Source organism: Mytilus edulis, unplaced genomic scaffold (genome assembly GCF_963676685.1).
Source record: "Mytilus edulis unplaced genomic scaffold, xbMytEdul2.2 SCAFFOLD_1373, whole genome shotgun sequence".
Lineage (NCBI taxonomy): Eukaryota > Metazoa > Mollusca > Bivalvia > Mytilida > Mytilidae > Mytilus > Mytilus edulis.
In genome coordinates this window covers 1-11,455 of record NW_027269022.1, presented here as the reverse complement: position 1 = coordinate 11,455, position 11,455 = coordinate 1, and the positions used below count along the sequence as shown (strand labels likewise).

The 11,455-nt window shown below is 32.3% G+C and overlaps 1 protein-coding gene across 1 annotated transcript; it reads left to right on the top strand.

The window, feature by feature from the left end:
• Positions 1–1,235: 1,235 nt before the first annotated feature.
• LOC139509398 (uncharacterized) lies at positions 1,236–7,720 on the top strand. Its single transcript, XM_071296151.1, has 2 exons — positions 1,236–1,280; positions 5,890–7,720. The coding sequence occupies exon 2, from the start codon at positions 5,893–5,895 to the stop codon at positions 7,549–7,551; it is 1,659 nt and encodes a 552-aa protein (XP_071152252.1). The 5' UTR covers positions 1,236–1,280; positions 5,890–5,892; the 3' UTR covers positions 7,552–7,720.
• Positions 7,721–11,455: the final 3,735 nt, after the last annotated feature.

Sequence of the window (11,455 nt, the reverse complement as noted above, 5' to 3'; positions counted from 1 at the left end):
GATTGTTCTTAAGTTTAACTGTTACATAACTGCTCTACAGTATGAATAATAAAAAAAATTACCAACAGAAGGTCTTTGTGCTATTACTTTGACTAACGTTTATAAACTGGAATTTTGGGATGAATTAGAAAAAAAGTTCCAAATTTAACATACATTTATTACTGTTACTTTGCTCGACTTAATACCTAGATAATTAACAATAGGCCAAGTTTTTCATCTTTAATCATCATATTTATCAGTTTGAACTATTTTATGATTAGTTTTAAAATAGTTAAGTATGAATGCTGTAATATAAAATTTCAATCTTGGTATCTATAATGAGTTTATTTACAACATGGGTCGATGCCACCGCTGGTGAATTTCTTTATTCCCTGAGGGTATTGCCAGCCCATTAGTTATATGTTTACATGAATTATCATTGCTATGGTCATAATTATAAATCAACTGTTAACAAAACTTAGAATTTTTGAAATACTAAGGCTTTACTTCCTCATGAATAGATTACTTTAGCTGAGTTGGCAAAACTTCAAGTATTTTTAGTCGTCAATGCCATTCAACTTCGTACTTTATTTGACCTTTTTAACTTTTTTTAGTCGAGCGTCACTGATGATTCTTTTGTAGACAAATCGCGCGTCTAGCTCCTGTTATCTTTGATGGTTTATTGTTTACATGAACAGTCGTTAAATGTCAGGTCCGTTACCATTGGAACATATTGTTCAAGGATAATATATTCATCAGCAGCAAGATGAATACAATGGTTTCCAATAAAGACAAACTATATCCTATTTAGTCTGACGCATTTAGAAGCAAAAGATTTACACATTGTATACTACACATCATATGTTGATAATTTAAATGTAACGAATTATGATTTGGTTTATAACTTATTTTATATATTTCTCAGGAAAGTTATCTGAATTTCAAGCAATACAATATTCGACATGAAGTCAAACACATGTTTAAGTGTAAGATCCGTGTTTCATTAATACAGCTCCAGATATTTTCTTAAGAAGGTATAACAAAAAATTTCAATTATTTTTATTGCGTGATCACGCAAATACGCAGCTTATCTGATGCTCTGCGGCAAACCAAGGTTTTTGGAAAGCTACTGTTTGGGTTTGAAATATTTGATCAGGTGATCATATTGTTGTTAGATACGCATTAGTCTCGATCATCCAGCCGCTTTATTTTTCAAAGTAGAGCTATATTTAAATATGTGTCTGAGACTAGATACGCATAAACCTTCCGGGTAGCCATATTTAAAGTAAGAATAAATTGAGGTATGTTTATGTTAGAATTGGTTGTAAATGATAATAAAACTAGATGAATAGTATTGTAACTGATCATTTTCTATACCAAAATAGCATTTAATTCTACACAATCTCAATAACTGTCTTTAATGTATTTATACATTTTCACTGAGCAAAATGTGCTTTAATATTTTTTAGTCTTTTCAATATGGTTATCGAATTTGAGAAAACATATGTTGCCCTTCTGTGTGATAACTACAAATGATAAACACAATCATCGAACTTTCTTCTTTTGAGCATAGAAATAAAATAGAACTCTCACAAAATTCATTAAACACTTATGCTGAAATCAAATAGATTGTAAACTTATTACTTTGAACGTAATATATTCTGTTGGGCATTAAATGTCCTTTCTCGATTAATCGTATATAATTTAAAAGAAAAAGCATGAATCTGAGACTTTTTTAACATTCTTATATAAGAGGAATGTTTCGTTAGCCAATAAACCAGGTTCAATCCTCCATTTCTTCCTCGAATGTCCTTTACCAAGTCCGGAATATGGTAGTTATTATCTTCTGTCCGTTACTATGTATGTGGGCGTTTGCTTATGTTATAGTCAATTAATTCTGTTATTTCGTTGTTTTCCTCTTATAGTTGATATGTTTCCTCGGTTTTAGTGTGTACATCGGAATTGTATTTCTCAATCGAACTATGACTATTGAACAGCGATATGCTACTGATGTCTTTCTTGTTAATAAAAGTTGCAATCATTTCATGTCAAAACTATACATTACCTCTTATTGTTTAACATTGTTTAATTATGTAAACCGTACCACGTGTGTCTTGTAAAATAGTTAAATGAGCACTCCTAAGGTAAGCCCACATACAAAATATATCATTTGACAAGGATTAAATTATGGCGAAGCATACTTTATCCATAGCTTCAATGAACAATAGTTTTAACAGCAAATCTGTTGTCTTACCTTGTTTGTATTAAATGGCTATGGTTCACAAATTCCTTACGAAAAACGATACATAATAACCGACTCATCTGCATGTTCTACAAAGGAATTTCCAACAGACTGACTAATAAACTGTCTGCAGTTAACGTAAAACGTCATAAATACTATGAAACTCGCGTAGTAGAATTAACCATACGTGGATTAAAAAAAAACTACAACTAATTTCTTAGAAAATTCGATCTTTTTCTGAAATACATTCTTTTGATTTTTTTTCCTTTATACCACCATCCCCGACGTGAAATTGAAAAATCTTTTAAATGGAATAAACCGCAATGTTTTTCAATATGAAAATGGTAGCATACGCTATAAATACTATTTTGTAATACCATATGGCATACATTTGGTATTTTGTGAGTACTTGCATGTAATGCACAAAAAGGTAAATCATGCTATACCAAGGAACAAGTGGAGGATTATTTTTGGTTTACAGTATACTTGTTGAATCTGATGGGAGATGTTTCAAAAACAATATCGGCAGTCCTATGGGAACGAACTGTGCGTCCCTTCTAGCGACCTCTTCTTATTTGTATATGAGTCGTTTTTTTCTTCTGACACTTGTCAAAAGCAATTTATCAAAGCAGCCTGATCCTGTAATTTCACATTCAGATATACTGATGATGTTCTTTCTATCAACAATCCTAACTTTTCTGATTACGTTTTAATACTTTTTCTACCAGAACTAAAAATTAAAGAAAAAACATTCACGGTTTCCACCTTATGTTTAATTTTTTACCTCGAATTTGACATGAGCAATCATCTCAGTACGGGAATCTATGATAATTGAACCGATTCTAATTTTGAAATTACATATTTCCCCCACTTAAGTAGTAAAATACCTATTCCACCTATATATGGGTCATTTAAAAAAAATGTCGAATTTTCAGTACACCCATGCTTAAATTTGTATTTCTAATGAAAATTTAAGTTGTACTGGTTTAAATGAAACCTTGTCAGATTTATGATACAGAACATTGATAATAAACACGATATACATCTATTTTGATAAGATATTGATTTAAATCCGATTTTGGGGGTATTTGTGTGCGTACAGTGTCCGAAAAAAACACATTTCAAATAATTTTTCCAGATTTTCTGATCGCCTTGATATCTGCAAAAGGGACTTTTAAAGATCTTTAATAATTCCTCTAACAAAAAATCGTAGTTTCTTTATCATTATATGTAACATATTATCTACAAACTAAATTCTATCAGCGTACGGGAAGTTCATGTCCATCCTGTTACCGCTACTTTAATCAGCCGTTTAATTGTTCTCCCTCTAAATATTGAATCAGTCAATGTTTATTTCAAAAGTGCAAAGTAACCTTTACATTTTAAACGCCACGTTTCTTGAACGACAGTGTAGAGAAAAGAAATTTTAACATTTAGTGAAAAAAAAATAGAGGGTACTTTTTTTCATGCCTATGCTGTTACCAACAGCTTTTATTAATTACACGAACAGTATACTTGTAAAAAAAGCAATAACGTGTTGGAAACCAAATTCACAACAGAAAACCATATGCACTTCACCAAAGGGTGTAGTTATTTCACAACAGCATTCAAAAATGAAGAAATTTGTCTATCCTGTTATTTATATCCTGTTACTATGGCTACAGTAACAGGATAGGCAATTGTAGACAGAAACGTCATTAAACTTTTTATCTTAACATACAGTTGCAAAACGAATGAAAAATTTTGTTGTTTGAACTAATCTTAAAATTTTAACGTCTTATTCTTCCCAATTAAGCATATGCAGGTGCAATACTGATATCGGTAACAGGATAGACAGAAAGGTAACTTAAACAGGATGGACTTTTATATAGGGATATATCATAAACGTACGTTCCTGTTACCAATGAAATAAAGGGAAAAGTAAACTAACTTATGAGAGAAAAAAATGCCGAACAATATGAATTGCTATCTTAGACTTGCATTACTGGGGGTAATTTTTACAACCTTTGAAAATCAATTTTTAGAGGCCTTTTTCAGTACAACCTGGAAAATTTGCAAGTAATCTATTATTATACAGAATGAATATATATAGAAGTTTATTCTCTGGAAAATTATCTAATAGCCTACGTAAAACAAGCTTAAAATTTTATCTAAACGTTTTCTTAATAACCCAAAATTTCTTTTGAAAATGGTAACAGGAGAGACAAAATATTGTACCACGTATATATATTTTCTTATTTGACATTATTAAGATTGCATCTTTTAATATGTTGTTCTTTAAGTACTGTTTGTTTTGATTTGCCTACATAGAGGGTTGTTTGAATAAGTAGCTTTTAATAAATTTTTCAATTTCAAAATGTTTTTAAAATGACCCATATAGAGAATACATTTTGCAACTAATACGATATTCATGAGCCAGCAGCTGCTATTCAGACTTAACAAAACGTCAGCAGTGTAAAGTAAAATCATAAAAAATACTGAACTCAGAGGAAAACGAATGGACAATAACTGTCATATTCCTGACTTGGTACAGCCATTTTCAAATGTAGAAAATGGATTAAACCTGGTTTTATGGCGCTAACACTCTCACTTTGTTGACAGTCTCATCCAATTTCGTAATATTTACATTGATGCGTGAACTAAAAAGAAATAATAAATAATATAGTCAAAATATGGGTCCCTTAGTCATCATCGTGTAACAATTTTAAAAGGAACAATTTAACATAACATAAAAACATCTATATACAAACACATTCATTGATTCGCGTGTCTGACGTCAGGAAATTATATACGTCACAATAGAATTCATAAGAATCCACAAATAGTTCATGTCTTGGCAGAAAGTTAGTGAACCAGGGTTATATCAATGTACATCTTTTCTTTTAAAAAAAAAAAGTTTATCGGAAGATCTTGTTAACAAATATTCCGTTTCAACTTTACTAATGATACATGGTGGTCTTACGTTATAGACTGTATGGGCTTTGCTTAATGTTGAAAGCCTGTAGTTGTTAATTTTTCAGTCAATTGGTCTCTTGTGGATAGTTGTCTCATTTGTCATCAAATCACATCTTCTTATTTTATAAAAACAGGTACTTCTGATATTAGTAGGAAGGAAACTATGCCCTTTTATTTTGATTTCATATCTTTTTTAATTATTCAAATGGAAATAATAACAAGGTCTCTACAGTAATACCAAGTCCTTAACCTTTCATTTGATAACAAAACTAGCCGAACACTTTACGTATTGACTTAGTTATAGCTATGCTTATGAACTATGTGGTTTGAAATATATATTATCGAAATTTATTGTATGTACTTAGTCATACACACCTCTGGAAACGTATAGTACGGGTGGAGCTTTTATATTGCAGAAGCTAGAATTCACTGATATGAAAACAGTCTCTTTAAGAAATAAGAAAAAAAATAAATGTTCACGTACGTAGACAAAGCCACAGCCTGTTAGACTTTTGTCTATTCTTATAAACAAAAATTTCGTAAATGTTAACGATATCACCAGCAAATTGCATCTTTAGCTCATTATTCATTATATTGAATGAATTAACACTGACAAGAGATCTTGGCTTATGCCAGTTAAACTATATGTATTTTGGGAAAATAACAGATTTGTTTCTATAGAAAATGACACTAACAGGTTTCTCTTATTTTAGATAATGGAAAACTCTCAGTGTGAGCCATGCAGAGCACGAGACAAGAACAACACGCCGACTCATTGGTGTGTCATTTGTGAAGAAGCGTTATGTTTAGAATGCACGGAACACCATCGCGTTCAGAAAATTTCCCGCAGCCACGAACTTTTAAATATTAACATAAAGCCTATAAATATAAATATCTCGGATCAACGGTGCTCAGAACACGAGAATTTGCCATTTGAGTACTTTTGTATTGACCATGATAGTCTTTGTTGCAAGGAATGTCAAGTAGAATCACATCGTTCTTGTCAGAAAATTATGTCAGTTGACATAGCATCTAAAGGCATACAAAGTTCTCAGTCATTTATAGATGCTGTCGAACTCATAGAACATGTTTTAATGACAATACCTACCATTAAAGAGGACAGACACACCTTGATTGAAAGTATTGAAAAAGAAGCAAATTTGGTTAAAGATGAAATTAGGAAAGTGAAAGAAGAAGCAATAAGTCACATTGAATCTCTAGAAAAAACACTGCTCGAGGACTTAAAGCAGAAAAAAGAAAAAATATTAAACAATGCAAAGGTGACGATCACTGAATTACAAGATATTGGAAGAATCGCGAAAGAAAAAAAAGACACGTTTGATATAGTGGATACACATGGATCTGAAAAACAAGCCTTTCTTGCTGTTCATGCGTACAAAACTGTTCTGGCCGATCTTGAACAAAGAATAAGTACAATTACAAAGCAGACAATTAATTCGTCAATTAAATTAAATACAAATTTACCAAAACAAAGTATTATGTCTATCATGTCTATCGGAACAATTGACACCATTGAAGTACCCGCTTCGAAAAAATTTATTCAGAGAAAGAAGCGACAGTCTCAAATTCCAATTGTACAACAACAAATTTTACCGGTCTTCATTGAGAAGCAAGGTGTTACCATGTCCTTGGATGTATATGATAGTGTTGAAGGAATAACAGTAAATCATAGCAACGAACTTATTATTTCGACTGCTAATTCTTTTTTGGGTCATTCAATAAAGGTGTTTGACAATAATGAAAAGTTCAATTACGAAATGGAAATCAGAATTGTACCATGGCAAATTGTTTCAGTTCCGGCCCACAACAGAGTAATAATAACATCGTCAAAAAAAGATACATTTCAATTTGTAGATTTTAACACTTCCATAGTATTAAACGAAATTTCGATTGAGGGATGCAAAGAAGCAGGTGTTGCTGCTTCAAATGAAAACATCTTTGTCGGCACGAAAGGAAACATAAAAGTTCTGGATCTCAATGGCAGACATATTCGATCTATCAAAATGAATAATAATGAATCAACACCAAGGTACATTACATTAGACAAAATTGGAAACATTTATCACAGTGACAGTGAAGTCGTGTATTGTACTAGAATCGATGGTGAAAACATTTTTACTTTTAAACCGCCAGACAACAAGAGTCCAAATGGAATAGCAATAGATAGTCAAGGATACGTGTACGTCGTTGTCCAAAATCAAGGTGTGTGTAGACTAAAACCGGATGGAACGTTCAGCGACATAGTTGTAAAAGAAGATTTGAGTCGACCCTTTAGGGATATCTGCTTTAACAAAGACTATACAAAATTGTACATTTCATACGAAAAGGGTGTTTCGGTTTATAATCGACAATAGTACAAAACTGAAAAACAAATCTGTAAATGATTCTAAGTGGGAAAAACGTATGCATGCCATAGAACTAATCTATCTTGAAGCCCTCACAAACAGTCCACTTATTGCAAAGCTTACAATTTTGAACATATTATATAGATGCAATATTAATGCTAACTATACATTGTCTGTGGAAAAATAATTAAAATAATAAATATATATACATAAAATACAAAAGCATTATTATATATGAGTGAGTTGTTATATAGCATTCACAGTCAAGAAATCTATACATTTTCTTTTAAAAGCGCCCGGATTTCCACAACATTTTATTTCATATTGTAGTTTATTCAAAAGTATATGCGAAAGATTTCTTTATTAAATTTATGTTCGGTCGCACAGCCGTTAAATTATTATTTATACTATGTAAGTTAACAATTGGACAACATAGTTCCTTTAATGAACAAGAATAAGTTTCATAGAGAGAATGTGATTGCATCAAAACAAATTTCTAGAGGAGTGTCTCCAGAACAATAGCGTATACATGTTAACTGAGAGGAATAAGCCTGAAATCAAACTGAAATTGCTGATTTCCCCCATTTACACCTTGGAGGCAAAACGCATTCGGGAAAAGGACTAATTCAAATATGCATGGATGAATTATTTCTAAGTTCTACCACAACGGAGATATATGAACATGCACTGATATGCCTGGAGTTGGAATAGGATACTAGGGCAGGGGCGGATCCAGCCATTTTAAAAGGGGGGTTGTTTCCAACCCAGGACAACAAAGGGGGGCGTGTTCCAACTATATGTCCCCATTCAAATGCATTGATCGTCAAAAAAAGAGGGGGTTCCAACCCCAGGAACCCTCTCCTTGGATCCGCCACTACAGGGTTGGAGTAACCCCCTTTTTTATTCTGTTTTATCTTAAAAAAAACCATGTTTTTTCTATTTCTTTTATCGTAAACACAATCTTACTTTGGTGGCAGGTTACAAGTGTCTACATTTTTCTCTTATAGTCTATGAAGTAAAAATTACCGAACATTTTAAATAAAAAGTCATGCATGATCATTTGACGACCTGATTTGAACCAAGGATTTGTTTACTATACACATCCTTGTTTGAAACAAACTTCAAGGGCACAATAAATTCAGGATCTTCTTTTGGAATCATAGAGGTCTACTTACATTCATGAATTGAATTTATTATATTGACGACACTATTTCTAATCTTAACCAGATGCTCCACAGGGCGCAGTTTTATACGACCGCAGAGGTCGAACCCTGAACAGTTGGGGCAAGTATGGACACAATATTTAAGCTTGATACAGCTCTGAATTTGGATTGTGATTAAATAGTTGACGGATTGTGATAAAATAGTTGACACAACATAGGTTTCTGACACAGAATGAATGTGGTCTAAGAACTTAAACTTAAAAACTAAAATTTTTTAAATTAGACATTTACCTATTATGGTCCAATATCCAAAATCTGAATACATGGTTAGATTCGGCATATCATAGAACTCCAAGAATTAAATTTTTGATGAAATCAAATAATGTTCAATTTAGACCCTTTAGACCTCAATGTGTACCAGTTTGATAACCCGGCCCAAATATTAAATATCTAAATACATGGTTTAGGTTAGATTTAGCATATTGAAGAATCCCATTTATTCAATTTTTGTTGAAATCACAGAAAGTTTAACTTTGGACCCCGATTTGGACCAACTTGAAAACTGGGCCCATAATAAAAAATCTAAGTATATGTTTAGATTCAGCATATCAAAGAACCCCAAGAATTAATTTTTTGTTAAAATCAAACTAAATTTAATTTTGGACCCTTTGGACCTTAATGTAGAACAATTTGAAAACTGGACCAAAAATTAGGAATCTAAATACACAGTTAGATTTGGCATGTCAAAGAACCCCAATATTTCATTTTTTGATGAAATCAAACAAAGTTTAATTTTGGACCCTTTTGGCCCCTAATTCCTAAACTGTTGGGACCAAACTTCCAAAATCAATCCCAACCTTCCTTTTGTGGTCATAAACATTATGTTAAAATTTCATAGATTTCTGTTTACTTGTACTAAAGTTATTGTGCGAAAACCAAGAAAAATGCTTATTTGGGCTCTTTTTGGCCCCTAATTCCGAAACTGTTGAGACCAAAACTCCCAAAATCAATCCCAACCTCCCTTTTAAGGTCATTAACATTCTGTTTAAATTTCATAGATTTCTATTTACTTATAAATACTAAAGTTATAGTGCGAAAACCAAATGTCTTCGGACGATGACGACGACGACGACGCCAACGTCATACCAATATACGACCAAAATTTTTTCAATTTTTGCGGTCGTATAAAAATTAAACAGTATCATTATAGTATCTTAATTATTGTTCCTTATAAATAAATGTAATAAATGCGAATAAATGCGATGTTTTCGCTCTCATATGATCCTAATTTTAATACTGTCGTTTGTTGCTAATACTTAATACAAAGTCATGACTATTCACATTGATTGAACCATGGAAGAATCAATTGTCATTTTTACATCCATGATTAGACTGATATGCATAAATGTATTGTAATGCTTGTTTTCATTCGATAATGTACCCAATTATCTCAAAAAGCTGGACTGTGTCAATGGAAACAATCAAAATCGCATGCCCTGAGTGGGGCTCGAACCCACGACCTGAGATGTGAAAAGTCTCATGCTCTGCCGACTGAGCTAATCGGGTGACGAAGTATCCACTTGACCACGCCAGCTGAACAAATATTTGTTATAAATTTGCATATCATTAATATTTTTTTTTTTTGTAATAAGAAATCAGGCGAGATTAGCAGAAAAGTTATATGATGCAGAATATCTGTGATGAGCAAGGTTGCAGGTAAATAAATTAAAAATAGATCAGTAATCACAGTAGCATATTATGATGATCGGTAAAATGATTAGTGGCGAGATCTCAAACAAATCAAGGGAAAACGGGGATCATACTTAGTTTTCGATATAAATATGATCAATTGCGTATGACGTCCTTCGATAATACGTAAGTATCGTATAACTTTAGTACCATCAAATTCTATACTAATGATACTTCATCCAAGAAATATTATAAACGTATACCGGCTCTTGAAGTTCCAGGCAGACAGATCCGAAAGGATTATACTGACATGGTTAAACCGACAACTTTCACCTCATACTACAAAACCATCAACATGATAAAAATTGCATTAAATCTGAGACTACTATAACACATTTATAGTAGTCTCAGATTAAATTAACAAACATAGCTAGAAGTTATTTTTATTTGTTTGAAGATATCATTTGGGATGAAAAAGACTTTTATTCTAGATATATATACGTAGATATAGAAAGATGTGGTATGAGTGCCAATGAGACAAATATCCATCCAAGCAACAACTTATAAAAGTAAACCATTATAGGTCAAGGTACGGCCTTCAAGACGAAGCCTTGGCTCACACCGAACAAGAAGCTATAAAGGGCCCCAAAATTACTAGTATAAAACCATTCAAACGGGAAAACCAACGGTCTAATTTATATTTGGTGATCATTTTGACAATTCTATGACTGAGTGTTTGCTTAACGTCCAGTGGCAAATATAACAAATTAACCTTTTTTCCAGAAAGGCGTATTCATCTGTATTGTTAATATGGGAGTGACACAGATTGAAATTCCAATATAACACCCTTACCACACAATAAGGCATATTATCATACGAATTATAACCCAAAGTGTTATTGACATGCGCATAGAAATGCAATGAATTTTTTCCTCTGCGGAGCATTTACTTCGGACTTCCAGGTGACATTCAGTGTAGCGTTTTTACTTAATACTTACACTTCCGGATGACGTGAGATACCCCCAGATTTTAGTGGGGTTCGTTTTTCTGAGTATTTAGTT

What these genes read in the sequence shown, in the direction of transcription:
- LOC139509398 (XM_071296151.1), top strand. Translation starts at nt 5,893, where the DNA reads ATGGAAAACTCTCAGTGTGAGCCATGCAGAGCACGAGACAAGAACAAC.